General features: G+C 43.8%; 1 protein-coding gene across 3 annotated transcripts in view; it reads left to right on the top strand.

The window, feature by feature from the left end:
• The window catches only part of MIB2 (MIB E3 ubiquitin protein ligase 2), a 304,417-nt gene that overhangs the window by 219,147 nt on the left and 61,760 nt on the right, over positions 1 to 23,510 (top strand). For all 3 annotated transcript variants that reach the window (XM_063943004.1, XM_063943002.1, XM_063943003.1), the window contains 4 exons: positions 7,897 to 8,030; positions 8,550 to 8,698; positions 10,414 to 10,570; positions 13,927 to 14,081. In XM_063943004.1, coding sequence (XP_063799074.1) covers positions 7,897 to 8,030; positions 8,550 to 8,698; positions 10,414 to 10,570; positions 13,927 to 14,081 — 595 coding nt within the window. The remainder of the gene's footprint in view (positions 1 to 7,896; positions 8,031 to 8,549; positions 8,699 to 10,413; positions 10,571 to 13,926; positions 14,082 to 23,510) is intronic.

Genomic DNA, 23,510 nt, shown 5'->3' with positions numbered 1-23,510 from the left:
ACTTCCCAATTTCCCGGCTTACGGGGATTGGAGATATTAAAACATAAGAGGGACCTATCCACATGGTATTGGTGGAGCTTCAAACTAGGAGGGCTGGAGATATTAAACCTCCGGTCCACCGGTCTCCCACCACTTAGCTCAAGTACCTCCCCTAACGTTAAAGGAAATGGTACTAGCCCTGATTTGCTATGACCCTGAGGTACTTGAGAGCATACCCAACAATCTGTTTGGTTTAACACGTTACCCACTAAGGAGTGATAGTCACTCAATGGATGCCGGTCCATATGGATATTAAAACTGGATTGGCATTTTTGTTACAGAGCCTACAGATACGGTCTTTCTTCTTAAACTAACAATCCTTCAAAATGTTTACAAATAACAAGGTTGTTAGATCGTGTCCGGTACTCGCCTTTGCCTGGTGATTGGGTTGCTATTGGAAATTTACACCTCCATCTCAGTCATTAGAACCTTTCTGGATCCTTTATCGACCTCACTGGTACTTTCACCGAAACAGACTGCTCTGGTCAACATCATGGTCAACAGGAAAATCCATATCACAGTCTCTTGGGGCAAGTCCATCTTACAGGAGGAGAAAGGAAGACATTTTGTAAAGGGGGTATAAGAAAATCAGTTTGAGGGGGAGAGAACTCGTTACGATAATAAGTTCTCTCGTCTTGTTGTTCTTCTTGTTCTGCTGTCCTCTCAAAGGTGCTGTCTCTCAGTTTTCCAAACGAACATTCTGGTGATGCAATATTCCTTCCCAACCGGCGATCTTTCTGTAAGGAGCAAAAATCTGGCATTACCATTGGTCCAACTGAGGGGTGACATAGCATCTTTGAACCATGAAAACATGAGTGGGAAGATAGAGACAACAAAAAAAAAAAAAAAAGAGATAGAGAACAATTCATGTGCATATATACATTACATAACTCGACACTAACCATCAATAAGAAAAGAGAGATAAAACATTTTTAAACATTGTCAACATTAAGAAAACATTGTTAGCATTAGAAAAACATTGTCAGACTTATTAGGCTGTCATATCTATGTGTCTAATGGTCTCCTTGGGCAGTCCCTTCCCACCAGCACCTGCATTACTCCACTGTCTGTATCTGGCCAGAAATACATTGTGGCGGAGGTCATGCTGGGGTTTGGTAGACTTCTGCAAGGACCAAGTGGATATGCAATGTGTGAATTCTTACCACTACTCGTCAGAGATGGGGATAGAGAGAGAGAGAAAAAAAAAAAACATTTTTTCACAAATACATTTACAACTTTTCACCTGGTCATTCCTGTGTCTTCAGTGAATGACCTCCCACTTTAATTAACCGTTACCTCAGGCTTGCCTCCATTCCTAATAATCACTTTTCTTGCCTATGTGATCCCTGATTATAATGGTGTGTATTGTAATTTTGCTCATTTCTTGGTCTAGGGGGTCTAACTTTATGTGGGTTATTACAGTTGTTGGCATAATGCCCTTCTCTTCTACAATTGTAACAAATCCTTGGCTTTCTCCATGTGCTAGGGGCCTGGGGTTCCGGTCGACTTGATGCATTCTCTAGTGCTTGGATGTTCAGTGTCATCAACCGCTCTCCCTGCGCTTCCCTGGTTCTTTTGATATTTCGGTCATGCTCGATAGCGGACTCTCTTAATGCCGCAACCGAGATACCTCTCCAATGAGGTATTGAGGTTTGTACCCTAATTTTTAGTGTGTCTTTCAAGTTGCTCGCTAATACGGACACAGCTACCTCTCTGTGGTGTACATTAGTTTCAATGTCATCTATACCAGTGTACCTAGCCATATCCTGCAGAGCCCGGTGAAAATACTCTTCTGCGGATTCACCTTCTTTTTGTCTTATTGTATAGATTTTATTCCACTTTACTACTGTAGGAAAATATTCTTTCAACTGTAGATTGATTCTTTTTACATTATCTTGGTTATACTTGTTTGTTAGTGGCACTTCCTCATCTAGCTTACAATCAGTGATAAATTTCAATGAATCAACATCGGGGGGTAAACATGCCCTCAAAACTGTCCTCCAATCTTTGTTACTTGGCTCTGCAGTATGTCCTAGCACTCTAATGTATTTTTGACAAGCAACTAAGTCTTTCCTGGGATCAGGAAATTCAGACAGAATTGCTCTTAATTCTGTTCGGGAAAAAGGGCAGTACATGGCGATGTTCCTGACAGGAGTGATTCCTGAAGAGTCAGTTTCCCCATTTGGTACTGCAATTACCCTAACAGGATTAAGTCCAGTAATGTCATTCTGAATTGATTCTATGATATAAGGTACATTTGTTTGTGCGTGATGTATAATACCATACATACCTGTGGACACGACCTCACCTGACCCTCCATTAGGGGGTTTGATTACAGTTTTTACCGATTGGGTCGCGTCCACCTGGATGTCTTGTGTGATGGCTTCTGGAGGAGGTGCCGACATCGTTCTGGGTTCACTTTCTTGTTGGTGTTCCTGAGGAAAGTTTAACATGGGGTGCGACTTGCATGGGTTAATAGTTGTACATTCAACAGCATTACAATTAGCATTGTTACATTTATCACACTTATTCTTATCATCTATACTACAGTTGCTAAGAGCATTTTTATTGTTCACCCTTGTGCTTCTCTCCGCAACCACAATCCCCTCCATTGCCATCTCTCCCCTCTCAAGATGAAAGTTAGGTAAGTAAGTTACATTTCTTTGCATTTCACCCTCCTGTTGCCATATCTGTAAACAATCATAATGCTTGATTCGTCTCTTTGCTGATTTGATGAGACATATCCTTCGCCTTAAATTACGCAACACCTCTGAGTCAAAACTACCTATCCCGGGAAATGGTGCCTTATCCCCCGCAGTCATTCGTGTCCATTCATCACAAAAGGTCTCAGAGTGGGGACCATATTTCCCCCACATTACTAACCGAGCAGACCCTCGGGGTCTGCAAGCCTCTGGAGTCTGAATCCTGACCTCCGACCGTCTCTGTGTTGTGCACTTGGCTGCCATTGTGGACCTTTTTAACACAGAAAATTTTCCTAAAATGCACCAAACACAGAACTTCGTTGGAAATCCTTAAAGCTCTTCCACTGAACTTCTTCTGCTCCGGGTATCCCCGTTCCGCCTTCTAGCAGACACGTGTAGCCGTTGCAGGCCCTATCTCTAGAGATTTTCCTGAGAAAATTCCCTTCCTTTTTCTTTTACACAAATCACGCTTGCATGTGCTCCCTACAACACGTATGAGGGCAAGATTTACGCATGGATATACGACCTCATATCACGTTGCGTTATTGGTCACACATACAACCGTGCGGTCCAATCGTACCACTTATAGACACTTGTTGCCCATAAATGGTAGGATCATTGGAGTCTCCCTACTGTGCTCCAAAACAGCCAGAGCGTAATACAACGAAAACTTTATCACACTCTGTTGCACGTTTTCACTCAGATCGTGCTCATCACGTTCCACATAGATCACAAAGTTCACAAAGCGGGATTATCACATAGATCACAAAGTCCACAAAGCGGGATTCAATACACTCATACCGTTTTCAACCCAATATCATTCTTATAGTTTTCTGATCAGAAAAAAAATCATTTCCCGTAGTCTGATAGCTCTCCCCAGAGGTATTACAGTAAAGTAAGGTATTTAAACTAAGTTTTGGAAAGCTGAAATCAATTTGTGCTATTTATCGCCTTGCGTTATTTACCGCGTTGCGCTACTTATCGCTTTGCGTTAAAAATCAACTTGTGGTTTGAGTTACGTGGGCGTACACAGACGCTCCGTCGCGTAATATACGCTGCGTGCGTCTGCCTCTGGATTGCGTACGCAAGTCTTTGTTAGAGACACGTGTACACAAAGCAAAGATCCACCGTAACACAATTTATACTTTTATCAATGTAGAGGATCCTTTATCATCTACCGCGCACCACACTGACAAGCTGTGTGTTTGTCTATATTTTAACTATGTTACCTTTACTCAACTTATTGAAATAGCGACAAATCTCTCTCAGCACATTTTATCAACTATAAAAGGCAAGTAGGAGAGTGATATACGAAAATACACAAATGAAAAAGAAATGCAGATATATATGTGCGTGCGTGTGTACGCAAGACAGAAGAGAAATAAACAGTTTTAAAAGACACAAGCGTTTTGTTCTTACTTCCGGTTCCCGGATTCCTTCAGCACTCTTTATCTAAGCGAAGCAGACGCTTATCCCGTCAGCACTGCGAGACAACCTCCCACCCTTTGCTGGGGGATAATGTCTGCTGATCTACCTAGTGCAGATATGAGAAGGACAGGACGAGTCCCCAATTGACAATGCTAAATTCCTTTGTCGTATAAACAACCCTTTATGAAGTCTAAGAACACAGTACGCTGTTTACTTAAGAAGTACCGTAAGGGTACGCTAGTTGCGTAACGATCGCTCAGCCGTAGGCGAGACGCTCAAGCGTCACGTTCGCTCACGGCCCAGAGATCACAGGACAGCACGTTATTGGCTATGACTAGAGTAATGATTCGCTACGGCGTAGCGGACGCTCGAGACCACGAGGAGATCACCAGCGGCGCAGACGCTCACAACGCTATACCTTTATGTCTAAACCTTTTATCAATGTAATACACGGAATACCTTAATGTGAATACAGGGTGTAAGTGCAACCTTGTGTACCCTGTCTAACTACAAAGCTGCTTGAGCGTCACCGACGCTCAAGTGAACACAACACTATGAGAAAATACACAGATACCTGTTTAGGGTCCAAAGCCTATTATCTGTATTATAACTATTATACTTGCAAAAAGAATCACAGTACAAATGATACACTACAATATAACAGAGACTTCCTAACCAAATAACTATACAAGAAATACAATACAATACTATGCTGATCTAATACAGTACAATACTAGTCAATGGGAGATACGAGAGAAAGAGAAGGGAGAGAGACGGAGAGAGAGAGATTGGCTCACAGTAAGACAATATGATTACGGAGAGAAACTTACGCACAAGGGTAAACGATCGCATGCGCCTGGACATCCAGCACCCGATTTTCAGCAATGAGAACCGTTGAAGAGTGAGAGCTGGATGTGGTCGGCCTGCCTATTTATGCCCCACACACAATGCAATCCTACAGTCCCTACAATCCCATTGTCCATTGGACGTCGGAATTCGGCCCTGCATCATAACAAAAGGTCATAGGTTGATTCATACAGGTGGGCTGTGACGATTTCAAACAGCTCAGGTGGGTGGGGAACTAGGTTTCCCGCCGCATACCTGAGTATGTGTAAATAGTAGAAATGGACATAAACTTCTTATGTCCATAACTATTCGCACGAGCGATTAATACGCTCCAAACCAACACCGGAATATTGCTATTTAAATACTCTTCCGATGGGTACCAAACACTACTGCATGACTCCTGTTAGACCCTTCCTACGATACAAAGAGGGATTCCTCAGCTCAGGGACATTCTATATTAACCAAACTTTCAGAATCTATCAAAGGGACCATGATCTACAAACTACATTAATTGTGAAAATATGTAACGAATGAGTCGCACGCTACGACTACATAAACTCTACCGTAAATACGCATACCGTGCGCCCGCGGGTGCACGCTATTGCGGGTATGCGCCTTCACGGGAGAGTGTACGCATGCGCAGCGCAGACCAGTGTGCGGTGCAAATATGGCAACGTGCATAGAGACATTTTTCTGACTTTGACAATGGGCTGTCTGTTTCTGATAAATCTCTTGCCCTTTGCGTGGGCCCCCGCATGACCCTATTGATTCTCCTATTAGCATAAGGTAGTAAATGAGGCTTCCGTGATTGTCCGGAACTGCAGCCATTTTGTGTGGGATTTACAATCAGGCCCTTTATGAGTATCAGTGACGATTTTATGAGGAAAAGTATCTTGTACTCTGATTGTCAAGATGGATTAATGCTAAAGCAAGAGCCACAAAGTATTTCTTGAATATGGTTAAGGAAAAGATGCACACATTTATATTGTAGTTAACGTTCTTGCTATTTTAAATTAGAAAAAAAAGCTAATTTTGACCAGTTTGAAAAGATTGTCTTTGCTGGTGATGAGAAATAAGCAAACTAAGGTTATTTTCTGGAAATTCAAAGCCTTCTAAAAAAACAAGGTATAGTTTGTATCGGTGCTACATAAATACTGTAGTTATTGATATTGTTGTTGTACTGTATGTAACCATCTGTGTCACGTAGGCCCAAAGGCAAAGGGGTTACCACTGCAGTAGTGTGGGGTGGATTGTCCTGAGCAAGCTTCATATTATGTAGGTGTCACAATGGTTTTTAGTTTCAAAATTATGAGAGCTCTAAATTAAGTGATTACCCATATAAAAGGGATTCACTTCCATCCACAAAATATTGTTTTCATACAAATTTGTTTATGCTAAACAATTTTTTTTTGTTCATTAACATTTAGACATATACTGTACATATTTGTCATCCTACATCCTTGCTGCAGACACGTTAAACATCCCTTCTAGTAGCGCCTAGTGGTGAGCCTGTCTTTTTGTGCCTTTTTCCCCCCGAAAAAATGCATCTTATTCGCATTGCTATGCAAATAAGAAACATTATATTATTGGTTAAAATGATATGCATCATTCCAGGAAAACATTATAACATAGCATTTTGTATGCAGATGCAGGCATGGTCGTGCACAGAATATAGGCATGCCGCATATCATTTTAATAAAAAGAGTCTGTTTGTGTTACTTATTCGTATAGCGATGCGAATAAGGCGCATTTCGGAAAAAAGACGCCCAACGTTAGCAGAGCTGCCCGGAAACTGCCGACTTACACACACCAGGCATCTCGCGGTATATGGCATATTGAGGCTAGATGATATGGATACACATCTGTACTGAATCCACATCTTACAATTCAGATGAGTGATGAGTTGTTTTGCCAAGTTTCTGCTAAATACCAAACCAAGTCTGAACCCTAATTTGCATATTCAGAATAATGAATGTAATCTTGTAAACAGCCTTAAGGGGGAATGCAATTAGCTCTGTTTTTTTCGCCTGGGCCAAAAAAACAGAGCTTTTTGCTATTTTTAGGGCGAATGGGGAGTTCCCTATGCAATAGCATGGCCGGATTTTCGCCTAGGTGAAAAAAAAAATGTGGCAGGGGCGGGAAACATGTGGATTGGAGAAGCCACGTGTTTTCCATCAAAAACGCGGGCTATTTTTGCCGATTTTGAGGCATTTGTCGCCAATGCCTTTTCACTTAAAAAAAAAAAAAACACGGTGAAAATGTATTGGCGGAAATGCCTTAAAAACGGACGAAAACGGCACTAATTGAATACTCAGTGGGGTGAATTCATTAGCTCCGAAATGATCAGAGCTAATTGCATTATTGTTATTCACGACCAGTTAGTGCCAGTTTTTCGACTAGTCAAAAATAGTCACTTTCCGCCCGTTTGTAGGTCGAATTCCCATTCGACATATTCAAATCCCGTTCCGATTTTTCGACTTGTCGAAAAATCTGCCCGGGCGAAAACCACATGGATCAGCGAATTTTGGCACTGATCTACTTGATTTGTCGAATTTGCGGGCGTTTTCGACAGTTTTTTGGGCTGTTATCGCCCATGCCGATTCGACCCCCCAAAAAGTCGAATCGGCATGGAGCAAAAAACTGTAGAAAACGCCCACTATTGAATACCAGTCAAATTAGTGCAGATTTTCCGACGGTCAGAAAACTCTGTACTAATTGAATATCCCCCCAATGCCATAACATGGGTAATTTTAGACCCAGTTGAAAATGATAAAAGTTGAGTATTGTTCTTCCTTAAACTTAAAATTAAGCACAAAATAACACAATGAGTAAATGCCTTTGGAAAAGTGCAGCTAAACTGACGTCCGTTTCCCATTGGCAGGTACTCTGGTTTCCATTTTAGAGAAGATACTTGCACAGAAGATTGATTGTGAAAGCCCCAGCTCCTTGGTTATTGAAGCAGCCCAGGGAAACACAAGCAGAGTGAGAGAGATGCTCCTGAAATACCCAGACAAGGTACGTCTTGCACAATGTAGAACTGACCTTGTCGTAGTCTTATTATCCATCCAATCAGTAACAAAATAGCATTAAATCTGACAGTTCAGGAGATAGTAAACCCTGCAGATTACTTCTTCTAGTATATCATGTTTGCTTGATTGTGGCTTGATGAGTTGGAGTTGGCTCTTATCCAGCAGGATTCCTCTTTGTAAGATGAGGGAAACCAGAGCCCAGGCTGCTCAGCGTCACAGTCCATCTGGCCAAGTAAAAACGTAACCTTCAAGTATATAATGCTGTGACCCGTATCAGAAGGAGAAAATAAATTACCGCGTCACTCCTGGCAAAAGTTCCATCCAGCTGATATTCAGCAGAATCTGAACACTAGTTTACATAAAGGCAGGAGATTAAGGAAAAACAACATCGACCAGGGGTTAAAGAAAAGACTGGGCTCTTACTCAAAGGTTCTATTGCCACTCTGTTCCCTACAAAGTAGTGTCTGATTCCATGGTTCACCATTGCGTCTTTTTTCCATGGTAGGTGGATATAAGAAATCAGGGCAGGACGGCTCTACAGGTGTCATCCCACTTGGGATACTTGGAGGTGCTGAAGGTCTTGCTTCAAGCCAATGCAAACATTGACCTTAAGGATGACGAGGGGGATTCTGCTTTACATTATGCTGCTTATGGGTAAGAATTCAGTATGCAAAAAAAGTGAAGACCAAGTGAATAAATGTTTTTTAACCATTATCCCATGCATTTATAATGTAGCTCCTATGCGTTAATATGGACTGGTGTTTAAGGAAAGTAAATCATATCAAAATGTTTTCTACAAACCTCTTATTAGCACCACCTTCCCTGAAAACCCCACTATTGCCTGCATTTAGTTTCCAACCTTATCGTGTCTGACTACATGCAGTGGAAAATGCAGTGGACTGCACTCTTCCGAGCTAATGACGTAACTAGAACTGGGGTGCCCATTGGATGGATACTCTGCAGCTTCTTTCCAATCAGCTGCCCCCTTAAATACACACTCACAGAGCCAAGAGTTTGACTTTGAGTTTGAAGACATGCATAACTCAGCAGAGGCCAGTGATTTGTGCCTACAGCAGCATCTCCTGAGACCTCTGCTCTCCTGGATTTCAATGACAAGCTAGTAATTTAATAATGTAATGTAATACAAGCTAGTCATTTCTTATATATAATACATGAGTGCCTAATGCCAATAATTATAAGCGATGACATCATTACTAACATTGATAAGAATCTGTTTATTGATTGTTTTACATACATTAAAGTAACATTTGGTTTATATATACAAATATAAGTATGCAAATGCAATAAAACTTAATGGTATAAGTTGATTTTCCAGGAAATCTTCAGCCACAATTACTCATGTTTATAAGTTAAACATATTCATCTGTTAGAGCAGGCTTTTTCAACCAGTGTGCCGTGGCACACTAGTGTGCCGCGACCAGTTGCAAGGTGTGCCGCGGAGCCAGAGCAGCTTCCTGCACCTTCAGAGTGAACTGTTGGCCCGTGCTCTTCTTAGAGGATTAGTCGCGGTCCGGCCATGACCTATGCCTTGAAGACGCGGCGGTGTGATATCATAGGTCACGTCCGCCGCATCTCACCACCCAGCCAGCCGACCCGCCTGCATACACATCTTCCAGTTCCTAAATACATACACAGCTTTCCTTGGCCACCCACATCCACACCTGCCCGCTGCTCAGTATTCGCAGCACTCTACTATGAACAACCCCCACCGAGGGACAGGAAGAAGGACAGCTGACCGGTAGGGGCTAATATTTGTTATTTTAATTCTCCTGTGAGGAAAAATAGGATTTATGTGGGTAGAATAAGGATTTATGGGGGGAACAATGTGAATAATTCATGTGGGGGGCAATAGGATTTATGTGGGGAGAAATGTGATTGATTTATGTGTGAGCAACATGATTTATGTGGGGACATTGTAATTGATTTATGTGGGGAGCAATAGGATCTATGTATTGAGCAACATGACTTATGTGGGGAGCAATGTGATTGTTTTTTCTGTGTAGGCCAATGTGTGTGTTGATTTTTTTTTACTGTGGGGAACTTATGGTGTGCCTTGGCAATTTTAAAATATTGTTCGGTGTGCCGCGAGTAAAAAAAGGTTGAAAATCACTGTGTTAGAGGGACGGGGTCACCATTGCTTTTAAAGCCGAGTTTAAAAACTGTATCCATGTTATGACACATTATATAACAGTTGCTGACACCATGTGACCCTTTTTCCAAATTTTCCCTAGAGTGTAGACGTTACTTCCTAAGTTCTATAAATTTATATTAAAGTCAGATGGGTTTCCAATTAGCAGAAGTTTCCAAGTTCACAGAACTGCTCCTTAACATTTGTCCTTTGTTCTCAGAAACCAGGCTGCCGTTGTTAGAGTTTTGCTGGGGAAAGGAGCCAATGCCGAATTGCTCAACAATGCCAAGTGCACTGCTCTCTACATCGCTGTCAATAAAGGCTTCACAGAGGTGGTGCAAATTCTTTGTGTTCCCAACTGTGCCATCAATATCCAGGTGGGTTTTGGAGAGAAAGTCAAACACGTCATGCGGGTGATAAACTCTTCATGAATAGCAAGATAGAAAAAACGTTATATGTAAAGATACAAAAGTACATTTTATTTCTGTAATGCTGCAGTTTACAATATTGTAGAGAACATTAAATGAAATATGCAGCAGAGTGACAATGCCACCTGATTTTCAAATGCAGATGACATTTTTGGTTTACACTCATTTACATGGATGAATCTAGCCCAAGCAAGCTCAATTCTGTGTGGCTGGAGGAATGTTAGGAATTGAATAGGCTGGGGCTAGAGAATGCAGAGAAAATATGAGAGAACTGTACAGCAAGCCTAAATTTACTTATTTATTTATTAACAGTTTCTTATATAGCGCAGCAAATTCCGTTGCACTTTACAACTGGACACAATTAGAAGACAAAACTGGGTAAAAACAAACAGTCATAGAGGTAGGAGGGCCCTGCTTGCAAGCTTACAATTTATGGGTAAATAGATTGTAAGCTTTCAAGAATAGGTCCTATCTATTGCATAGTTGTCCACCAGATTGCAAAGCTTCTTGGTAGGCTGCATGATATCATATCACATCAGTGATGAACCAGGGTCTGGAGGAAGGGAAAGTGAAGAATGAGAAAATATGTGGGGGATATGTGTGGACTGTACTGTGGGGATATCATTGGATAGGAAAGCTATGAAGGTAATGTGAGCGGTTCTGGAATTTCATAAGCTTGCTGAATAGGTGAGTTTTCAGGGAACGCTTGAAGGTTTGAAGACTAGAGGAGAGTCTTATTGTATGTGGTAGGGCATTCCACAGAGTGGGTGCAGCCCGAAGAAAGTCCTGTAATCGTGCATGGGAGCAAATAATGAGTGTGGATGAGAGACATAGATCTTGTGTAGAGCGAAGGGGCCGGGTTGGGAGATATTTTGAGATAAGCGAAGAGATGTATGTTGGTGTAGTATGGTTAATAGCCTTGTGTGTAAGTAACAGCATTTTATATTGAATACGGTAGAATACAGGTAGCAATGGAGGGGCTGCAAAAGTGGGTCTGCAGACGATGAACGTCTAGCGAGGAATATTAGCCTCGCAGCTGCATTCAGAATGGATTGTAATGGTGAGTATCTCTTCTTAGTAAGACCAGTAAGAAGACTATTGCAATAATCAATGCGGGAGATAATGAGAGCATGGATTAGGGTTTTACCAGCACTTGTGTAAGGTATGATCGTATTTTGGATATGTGTCTTAGATGCATGTAACATGATTTTGAGACATTGAATTTGGGGAGCAAAGGACAGTTCTGAGTCAAGTATGACACCTAGGCAGCAAGCTTGTCGTGTAGGGTTGATTGTAGAGTTCTCAACAGTGATTCAGAGAAACGGACACTGAAAGAGCGATTAGATAGGTAGGATAGGAACCAAGAGAGGCCTGTGTCCTGAAGACCTAGGGATTGCAGTTTGTATGAGAAGAGAGTGGTGAACAGTGTCAAAAGCATCAAAGAGATCTAGAAGAATAAGTAGTGAGTAATGGCCTTTAGACTTCACAGTGACCAGATCATTCACTACTTTAGTCAGTGCTGTCTCTGTGGAGTGTTGGGAGTGAAAGCCTGATTGGGTCCAATAAGTTATATGAGTTAAGATTATGTGTGAGGCGAGTATAGGCAAGTTTCTCAAGTAGCTTGGAGAGACATGGGAGCTGAGCGATGGGACGGTAGTTTGAGAGAGAGTTAGGGTCAGAATTTTGTTTTTTAAGAATGGGAGTAATCACTGCATGCTTGAACAATGAAGGAAAGATACCAGTAGAAAGAGAGAGAGATTGCAGATGTTAGTTAAGGTTGGGATGAGTACAGGAAAAAGAGCTTCACTTATTTGTGAGGGTATAGGATCAAGAGGAGAGGTAGTAGAGTAGCAGGATGGGAAGAGTGTTGATACATCATCTTCATTTGTGGGATCAAATGAAGAGAAAGTGCCAGAGGGTTCAGGTAAGGAATTGAGTAGATCACTGGTTGAGGAAGAGCATACCATTTCATCTTCAAACTTATCAATCTTGTCCTTGAAGTAGGAAGCAAGATCTTGTGCCTTGATCGTGGCTGGTGGGTTGGGTGAAGGAGGGTTGAGAAGTGATTTAAATGTATTAAAAAGTTGTTTGAGGTTAGAGGCTTGAGCAGAGATGAGAGTTTGGAAATGTTTGTTTGGCAGTGTCCAGAGCATTACGATAACAGTGGTAGACAGTCTTATATGTGAGGAAGTCACTTGGAATACGAGATTTACGCCACTGGCGTTCAACTTTACGTGATAGTTTTTGTAGATGTCTTGTTACTTTAGAGTGCCACGGTTGACATCTAGGTCTATGTGGAATGTGATGCGTAGCTGGAGCCACTTCGTCAAGGGCTATCTCTAGAGTCTGGTTAAGGCGTGATACAGAAGTCTCAGGAGAAGTGAATGCAGAAATAGGTGAGCAGTAGTTGTTGCAGTGAGGTGGAAATCTACTTTATGTTGCTTTACAATAGCAGCATTTTACTCAAGAACATTACTTTCTGCCAGGGGATGTAGGTAAAATCCCGGCGGTCGGAATACAGACGCCGGGATCCCGACCGCTGAGAATGCAGACAGCTGCGCCATGGTTATTCCCACTCGTGGGTGTCTACAACACCCATAGAGTGGGAATAGAACCTGTGGCGAGTGCAGCGAGCCACCGAGCCCGCAAGGCATTCTGGCGGTATCCCGGCCGCCGGGATTCCATACCCATCCCTCTGCCATAATGGGCCTTACAGACTGATTACCCTCCTTTGGCACAAGCTAACACACCAGGGTCAGTTTATCCTCTAATTTCATAAAACAATAGGAAGTATCTCATTGGAAGACATCTGACTTTCCAATCAGCAGCCGTTGTTATTTCCATACCTGCACTGGATGCCTACTTTCTGCCAGCTCTCCTACAGTAGAAGTCCCCAGTACAAGTCAGCATGGGCAAGAGTTGTATCACAGAAATGGTGGGTGTCATAGGGAAGGTCTCCCTACTTATTTACTAGTATGAGGAAAGGAGGGGTGTGTAAACCTGTACCCCCTTTACTAGTAACTTAACATGCATTAATAGGAGACTCAGGGGCAGATGTATTAACATGGAGAAGGCATAAGGAAGTGATAAACCAGTGATATGTGCAAGGTGATAAAGGCAGTAGCCAATCAGATCCTAACTGTTAATTTACATATTGGAGCTGATTGGCTGGTGGGTTTATCACCTTGCACATATCACTGGTTTATCACTTCCTTATGCCTTCTCCAGGTTAATACGTCTGCCCCTCAGTGTTTTCTCCATTAACCAGGGAATAATGGTGTGTAACCTGCTGTCTCTGCTCTTAGGACTTACATGGGGACACACCGCTGCACTATGCCGTCACAGCAGATTTCAGAAGTATCATTGAGATCCTTACCGAGGTGCCGAACATCGATTTCACTGTACAGAATCAGCAAGGATTTAATCTTCTGCATCACTCTGCTCTGAAAGGCAATGTCCTGTAAGTTTGTGTTTCTGATCCTCTTGTTCTCTTACCATCACAACATCATCCTCACATCACAGTGGTTAGTTTGATACTGATTGTGTTACAGCAATGCACCAGGCGGGTGTGGTATGCAAGGTCAACAGTAACTAGGTCGACAGGGTCTGTAGGTCGACATGAGGTTTTTTATATTTTTTTGTGTAGTTTTCTACGTACAGTGCCCCAATTAGTGCACCGTGTCCCCTCGCATGGCTCGCTTTGCTCGCCATGCTTCGGGCAAGATGCCTCGCTCCGCTTCCGCTGCACTCGGCACAGGTTACTATTCCCAATCGTAGTCTGCGTAGATCGTTAAATATATAAAAGGTCAAAAAAAGAAAAAATTTGTGAAAAACTCATGTTGACCTTTTGACCTGTCGACCTAGTTACTGTCGACCAATAGTGGTCGACCTAGTTACTGTCGACCTAGAGACCGGATCCCGCACCAGGCAGGGGCTGCTTGTGGAGTCGATAGTGTGTTGATGGTGGAGTAATCGGATCCCCCAGCACATTAAAGCATTGCTCTCATATGCAAAGTTGGCGTTGCAGGACTGGCAAAGTCCGTCGCAGAGAGGGATGCTTAGTGCATAAGGGGAATGCTTATACTGGAATTTGCATGTTTGCGCACTTGAGTATCCGTGAGAAATGGCAGCTGCTCATGATCTGCTTGCACCTCTGTGTCAGGCCAATCACAGTGATTCAGGGATGTAACTGGCTCCATAGTGGCTGCATCCATTGTGTGCAGGAGACAAGTGCACTATACCAGGACTTTCATGAGAATGTATTTGGGATTTCAGAGAATGTTGTTGGGATTTTTGAAGCTACTAGTCAGAACCCAGGAGATTCTCTGAAGTGTTTTCCAGTGTGGTTAGGACTAAAAACATTGAAATAACATCCCTTTTCCACAACATCTTATTTTTAAGCCATAGAGAACACATAGCTATATATGGCAATCAGAAATTCACCACAAGATTACAGCAGAGGAGAGGATCCAGCCTGGGAGGAAATTGCAGTGCTTTGCACATGGTCAATAAAGTGATTTATTTGTGTTGATAGCCATGCTTGCTGTGCCTCAAAATATGAGCAGGCTGAGAGCCAGCCACAGTATATATGATTAGAGCACTCTTATCCCTAATTTGCCATAAATAACATGATCGGCTACACAGCTACGGGCACCTCTCGTAAGCCAGGATCTTTCTGATCCTCTGTAATGTTATTACTGTAACATATGAAGACACATAATATTGTACTGATTTACAGTCAATCCCACAGAGTATGTAGGAAGGTAAGACACTCTATGCCATTTATAGATGTTATCTCTTTCTCTCTCTCTCTTTTATTTAGATCCATCCTACCTATTAACCCAGATATCACACAGATTTTGTCATTATTTCTAAAGGCCCATACACACTGGGCGATTTTGATCTGAAAGCAGCTCACTTTTGGTGTTTTTAGCTGATTTCAGGTCAAAACCGCCCAGTGTGTATGCCCCCGCGATGATCAGTGCTATGGAAAGCCATTCACCCCCGCTGACATCGCTGGGCAGGGAGGAAATAGCTCAGTGTGTATGCCCCAGCGATGAGCAGTGCTATGGAAAGCCGTTCACCCCCGCTGACATCGCTGGACAGGGAGGAAGCGCTCAGTGTGTATGCCCCAGCGATGAGCAGTGCTATGGAAAGCCGTTCACCCCCGCTGACATCGCTGGGCAGGGGGAAATAGCTCAGTGTGCATGCACTGAGCGATTTTCAGCCCAGCGATGTCAGCCATCATCGCGGTGCATACACGCTGGGCAAAAACGCCCAGTGTGTATGCACCTTTAGTATTTTGGGTGTTTCCCTATAATAAACATGTCAGATATTACTTTTAGATTGCTTTATACATTTGAAAGGATTTATATGTTGATATTTGTAGCCCTTGTTTCAATATTTTTTATATAATTATTCAGCAAATAAGGGTCTTTTAATTTTACTATTTTAACATTCTGAGAACCATTAGAAAATAGATGCACGGTATTGGCTAGTAAAGATCACATGGGAGTCTATTCATGGAGCAATGAAAAGCCCTTTATCAGTGATAACAGCTTTACACTGTTTCCTCTAATTCATAGAAGGGGTTGCTGTGGAGAAATCTCAGAATTCTCCAGCGGTGCTCCAGCTCTGTGTCAGGATCGTTTCCTCATACAGTAGTATGGGGAGAGCGATTCATAGAAGCACAGAAAGCTCAGCCTTCTGTTTCGACTCTAAAGAAACCCTGCCATCTCAGGATGGCATATAGAGCCTCCGGAGAGGAGAAGAGCAGCAGGGGAAAAATCTGCCCTGACTGCTCCCCGTGTGACCGGGACAGAGAGGTTCCCTGAAAGTATATATGTTGATGAAGAGACCAAAGTTCAGTTTGCTGACTCCCCAATGTCCTCGCTCCCTTTCTGACATTAGCCCCCCTTCCCCTTTGACGTGACCAAGCATATAGTGGTTCACTTCAGAGAACTTACTCGTAACTGCCCCCCGTCGCCGCTGCTCTGCAAAGAAACCCTCCAAATACGGCTGTGTAGAGGTCTCAGTGATGTGCCTGCCCTGTGTAACCCTGGAACTGTGCTGGCCAGGGAAAAGAGGAAGGTGAAAAGTGCTCTGGTCTCAGAGGGCATCCCAGCGCATGCACAGTCAGGTCCTACTTGCGGTTCCGGTATGAATGGTCGACAGTCATTAGGTCGACCACTATTGGTCGACATGGACACATGGTCGACACATGAAAATGGTCGTATGTTATGGTCGACAGTCATTAGGTCAACCACTATTGGTCGACATTGACATGGGCACATGGTCGACACATGAAAATGGTCGCCACATGAAAGGTCGACACATGAAAAGGTCGACATGAGTTTTTTTACTTTTTTGGGTGTCGTTTTTTGCGTAAAGTGACTGGGAACCCCAATTAGTGCACCGCGTCCCCTCGCATGGCTTGCTTCGCTCGCCATGCTTCGGGCATGGTGCCTTCGCTTCGCTCGGCACAGATTACCGTTCCAATCATAGTCCACGTGGATTGTAAAGTATGAAAAAGTTCCCCAAAAGAAAAAAAAGTAAAAAAACTCATGTCGACCTTTTCATGTGTCGACCATTTTCATGTGTCGACCATGTGTCCATGTCAATGTCGACCAATAGTGGTCGACCTAATGACTGTCGACCATAACATGGTCGACCATGTGAACGGATACCCCTACTTGCCAAGTATGCAGTATCTCACTGTACCGCACTGCTTTTCAGATCGCTTTGCCGGAGAGGTAAGTATTCATGAAATACTACTCAGAACTACTATATGTCGTATCAGTATGATGAAAAATTAACGCTCTCTCTACACTGGCGTCTATATGAATAGACCCCGTGGTCACGGTGTTGCACTGCGGTCTGGTAATAGGAGGGCATTGCCATTGTATAGTGCATTTGTGAATATATATATATATATATATATATATATATATATATATATATATAGGGGGTTTTTTTGCGGTGGAATGACGAATCCTTTCCACTGACTGATCTATAGAAACAAGCAAATGCTTTGGGGGCAATTCGCAGTAATTCCTCTCTCTCTATTTCTGGAAGTGTAAATGACCTAAAGCTATTCCAGCCTCACTCTTTCCAGTTACTGTCTTCTGATAGCTTATATGGAATTCAGCTTATGTTATAAGTAATATATTAATCCTAAAGCAAATAATAAAAGGTTGAGTTAATCCCTTGAGATATTTAGGATTTATGACAAAGTATCACAGTAGTAAATATCTGCACATAATGGAAGGCTGGTGGTTTGTAAAGAAGACATTTTTATTTTGCACTATGCACACACAATAGCTAAAGCTGGATTCAGCTGCTTTTCCACCCCAGGCAGACATCTGCTGATCTCACCAAGTGGGTTGGGCCATTTTAAAACATGCTGACATCACAGATTGGGAGGAGCCAGTGAACTCAAGGTACATTTTCATGGATACATAGCACATTCTTGTATTTATTACATTGAACACATTATAATATTGAATACATTACTGGATGCAACATAGAGATATTAATCATTTTCCACCCCCATACAATTAGGTGTTCTGGGCTGGTCAGACTGGGCTGTTCCTGAAAATAATATCATCATCCCTGTGGCAATTACAATGTGCAGCCTATTTTAGTTGGCTTTCTGGTGTTGGAATGGAAAAAAAAAAAGGATTTTAATTACCTACCGGTAAATCCTTTTCTCGTTGTCTGTAGGGGATACTGGGAATCCATTTAGTACCATGGGGTATAGCCAGGTCCACTTGGAGCCATGGGCATTATAGAAGTTTGATATGCCCCTCCTACCAGACTCCGTCTAGGAAACTGTGCCCGAGGAGACGGACATACTGTACTTTGAGAGAAGGATATAGATAAGGAAAGTGGTGAGATTGCGAACCAGCACAACCAGAACAAGAGGAAAGCCATGCTAACCAAACTTGAAAACAGGAACAGCAACAGCTGAACCAAACAACAGTAGTTAAACAAGTAACCGTGCAGGAAGAACGTAGCACCGGGTGGGCGCCCAGTATCCCCTACGGACTGCGAAAAAAGGATTTACCGGTTGGTAATTAAAATTCTATTTTCTCTTATGTCCTAGGGGATACTGGAAATCCATTTAGTACCATGGGGAAGTACTTAACCTCCGAAACCGGGTGGGATAGTGCTGAGGTTCCTAAAGAACTGACTGACCAAACTGAAGGTCCTCAGAGGCCAAGGTATCGAACTTGTAAAACTAGGCAAATGTGTTCGAACCCAACCAAGTAGCTGCTCGGCAGAGCTGTAATGCCGAGACACCCCGTGCAGCTGCCCAAGAGGAACCCACGACCTAGTCAAGCCTGCCGTGGAATAAGCATGCTGGATAGTGAGCATGATCCAGCGAGCAATTGACTGCTTTGAAGCAGGACACCCAGTCTTGTTGGCATCATATAGAACGAACCGCAAGTCCGATTTTCTGTGATGAGCAGTTCGCTTTACATATACCTTCAAAGCCCTTACACGTCCAATGGCTTTGAAGTAGCAGAGGTGTCAGTAACAACCGGAACCATAATTGGCTGGTTGATGTGAAACGCGACAGAAGGAATTGCTGACGAGTCCTGAGTTCAGCTCTGTCCTCATGGAAAATCAAGTAGGGGCTCTTGTGAGACAACGCTCCCAGCTCCGACACGTGCCTTGCCAAAGCCAAGGTCAACAGTGTGACAGTCTTCCACATAAGATACTTTACGTCTACCTCCTGTAAAGGTTCAAACCAGTCCTATTGGAGGAATGTCAGAACCAAATTGAGATCCCAAGGTGCCGTGGGAGGCACAAAGGGAGGTTGGATGTAAAGAACACCTTTCAAGAATGTCTGGACCTCAGGGAGAGACGCCAATTGTTTCTGAAAGAAAATAGACAAGGCCGGATTCGTAACAATATGGAGCCTAGGCATAGGCCCACGTCAACTCCAGACTGCAGAAAAAGCAGGTAACGTCCCAGATTAAATTCCACCGTGGAATAATGTCTGCTCTCACACCAAGAGACGTATTTTTTCCAGATACAATGGTAATGCTTTGACGTTACACCCTTCCTGGCCTGGCTCATAGTCGGGATGACCTTGTCAGGAATCCCTCTCCTGGCTAGAATCAGCCGTTTAACTTCCATGCCGTCAAACATAGTCATGGTAAGTCTTGATAAATGAACAGGCCCTGTTGCAGAAGATCCTCTCAAAGAGGCAGAGGCCACGGATCTTCTCTATTAGCATCTCGAGAAGATCCGTGTACCAGGCCCTTTGCGGCCAGTCCAGAGCAATGAGGATTGCTTTAACCCTTTCCCTTTTTATTCTTTTGAGAATTCATGAGATCAGAGGAATGGGAGGAAACAAGTACACCAGCTGATAGACCCACGGAGTTGTCAGGGCGTCGACCGCTACAGCTTGTGGGTCCCTCGACCTGGAACAATACTTCTTGAGCTGCTTACTGAATCGAGAGGCCATCATGTTGATTTGTGGATACTCCCACCGAAGTGTCAACCACTGGAACACCTCCGGGTGGAGGCCCCATTTCCCCGGGTGCAGGTCGTGTCTGCTGAGGAAATTTGCCTCCTAGTTGTCTACTCCCGGAATGAAGATCGCCGACAACGACACAGCGTGTTTTTCCGGCCAGAGGAGAATTCTTGACACCTCTGACATTGCGGCTCTGTTTTTCGTTCCGCCCTGTCGGTTTATGTACGTTACCACCGTCACATTGTCCGACTGGATTTGAATGGCCTGATTCTGAAGAAGATATGAGGCCTGCAGAAGGGCATTGTAGATAGCCCTGAGTTCCAGGATGTTTATTGGAAGGATGACTTCCTGACTTGACCATCTTCCCTGAAACTGTACCCCCTGGGTGACTGCACCCCAACCTCTGAGGCTTGCATCTGTGGTTAGAAGAATCCAATTCTGAATCCAGAACTTTCGACCCTCCACTAGGTGTAAGGTTTGTAGCCACTACAGGAGGGAGATCCTGGCTTTCGGTGACAGACGAATCCTTTGGTGCATGTGAAGATGCGATCCGAACCATTTGTCCAACAGATCCAGCTGGATGGGCCTGCATGAAACCTTCCGTACTGAATTGCTTCGTAAGAAGCCACCATTTTCTCCAGAAGGCAGATGCATAGTTATACTGAGATCCAGGTCGGCTTCAAGACGGCCCGAACCATCGACCGGATTACCATTTCCTGTTCCAAGGGAAGGAACACTTTCTGAGACTCTGTGTCCAGTATCATTCCCAGGAAATGAAGCTTCTGCGTTGGTTCTAGGTGTGATTTTGGTAGTTTCAGAATTCACCCATGATCCAGGAGTAATCTGGTTGTGAGACCAGTGTTCTCCAACAACTGCTTCCTGGACGCAGCCTTTATCAGAATATCGTCTAGGTAAGGAATTATTGGGGGTCATTCCAACCCGTTCGCACGTTGCAGTTTGTCGCAGCAGTGCGAACGGGTCGGAACTGCACATGCGCGGCGGCCACATTGCGCACGCGCGCCATTGCCCGGCGACGGCGCCAGCGGAAAAAGTGATCGCACGGCGATCGCAAGAATACTGACAGGCGGGAGGCGTTCCGGGGCGTCAACTGACCGTTTTCCAGGTGTGGTGAGGCAAACGCAGGCGTGACCAGGCGTTTGGAGGGCAGATGTCTGACGTCAATTCCGGGACCTTCGTCGCTGGATCCGTCGTACAGTGTAGTCTGACCCTTGTCTTGTTTTGCAGGAAACTTTAGCATAGCAGGGCTGCACATAGGTGGCGTCAAGTTGATCGCACAAGCTGCAAAAAGTTGCTACGTGCGATCAGCTCGGAATTAGGGCCTATGTTCACTCCTTGTTTGCAGAGTAGTATCATCATCTCTACCATCACTTTGGTTAACACCCTCGGTGCCGTGGAGAAACCAAATGGCAGGGCCTAGAACTGGTAGTGACAGTCCTGCAGTGTAAATTGTAGATAAGCCTGGTAAGGTGGCCAGATCGGAATATTAAGGTACGCATCCTTGATATCCAGAAACATTAGGAATTCCCCCTCTTCCAGACCTGAAATCACCGCTCTCAGAGACTCCAACTTGAATTTGAATACTCGTAAGTACGGGTACAATGACTTGAGGTTCATAACCGATCTTACTGAACCGTCCGGTTTCGGTACTACAAACAAGCTGGAATAGTAACCCTTGTTTTGTAGATGAGGTGGAACTGGAACAATGACCTGAGTCTGTAACAGTTTCTGAATGGCGTCCTGTAAGGTTATGCTTGCCTCTTGTGAAACTGGTAAGCCTGATTTGAAGAATCTGTGAGGTGGGAGATCCTGGAACTTCAGTCTGTAGCGCTGTGATATAAGGTCTATGAGCCAGGGATCCTAGCAAGATCTTGTCCAGATGTGACTGAAGAATTTTACTCGGGCTCCCACCTGCCTGTCTCCCAGGCATCACGGTCCACCGTCATGCGGAAGGTTTTGAGGAGGCAGAGCCTGAGCTCTGTTCCTGTGAACCAGCAGTCGCGGTGGTAGAAGAACCTCTGCTCTTGCCCCTAAACCTGGTAGTCCGAAAAGACTGTAAATTGGTTCCTGAGTAGGCCTTCCTAGCTGGCGGAGCTGCAGTAGGTAGGTAAGTGGACTTAACCGCAGTAGCTTGTGAGATCCACTTGTCGAGTTTGTCGCCAAATAAGGCCTCATCTGTGAAAGGCAGGCCTTCCACACTTTTCTTGGAGTCCGCTTCAGCAGTCCACTGACGTAGCCATAATCCCCTGCGTGCCGACGCTGCCATAGCTGTAGTGCATGCATTAAGCAAACCTATCTCTTTAATGGCTTCCACCATAAAATTTGCAGAGTCTCGTATGTGTTGCAGGAGTAAAACAATTTCCTCTTGAGGTAAGGTATCTAACCCCTCAATTAAATTACCAGACCATTTAGCAACGGCTCGAGTAATCCACCCACCTGCTATAGTGGGTCTCTGAGCTGTATATAAAGATTTGAGTGTAGTTTCAATCTTACGATCAGCAGTATCCTTTAGGGAGGCTGCACCAGGAACAGGTAATACCATTTTATGTAAGAGCCTGGAGACTGATGTATCCACTATCTGTGGATTTTCCCATTTTTTCCTATCCTCAGGAGGAAAAGGAAAAGATGATAATAACCGTCTATATATTTGAAATTTCTTATCTGGATTAACCCATGGTTCTTCAAACAGGGTATTTAGTTCCTTTGACACAGGAAAAGTGACTGCCGATTTTTTTCTTTATATTAAAGAAAGATTCCTCACACTCCTCTGTCACCTTATCAGGGATATTTAGGACGTCTCTGATAGAATCTATGAGAGCCTCTACACTCTGCAACAGAGTATCCTCCCCTTCCTCCACTTCTGACCCCTCATTATCAGAGTCAGAATGCAGAATATGGGCCAAAGTACGTTTTTGCGGACAAGTTGTAGAGTACTGAGACGTTGGTCTGAGTACGGAGTCCTTTTGCATAAACTCAGCCATAGACTGTCTTAAGTATTGCGTCTCTTTCTCATTACGAGATAGTAGAGATGGTGGAAATCATCCCCCTACTGGAGTACAGCCATGCTGGGTCCGCCCCACTAGCCTGAGAAGGGATACTAAACTGAGTACACACTAGTGAACCCCCTGGAGAAGAGGAACACTGTGCCTTACATGAAACACACTCTATGCCTGATATACTGCAGCAGTGACAGCACACACACAGGAAAAGGTAAAATACACAATTAACCCACAAAGAGCCCTTCCAGAGAGACACAGAGAAGATAGAACCAGCACACTGCGCCTTTATCGCTAAAGCCAAGCTTAGCCGGGTCGCAAACTAAGTACCTAGATTAGGTACCTAGTACACTAGTATATAGCTCCCCCCTGCTATGACCCCCTGGTACTG

The sequence above is a fragment of the Pseudophryne corroboree genome, chromosome 10 (genome assembly GCF_028390025.1).
Source record: "Pseudophryne corroboree isolate aPseCor3 chromosome 10, aPseCor3.hap2, whole genome shotgun sequence".
Taxonomy (NCBI): Eukaryota; Metazoa; Chordata; class Amphibia; order Anura; family Myobatrachidae; genus Pseudophryne; species Pseudophryne corroboree.
Note: the sequence above shows the minus strand (reverse complement) of the source record. Positions and strands in the feature narration are given on the sequence as shown.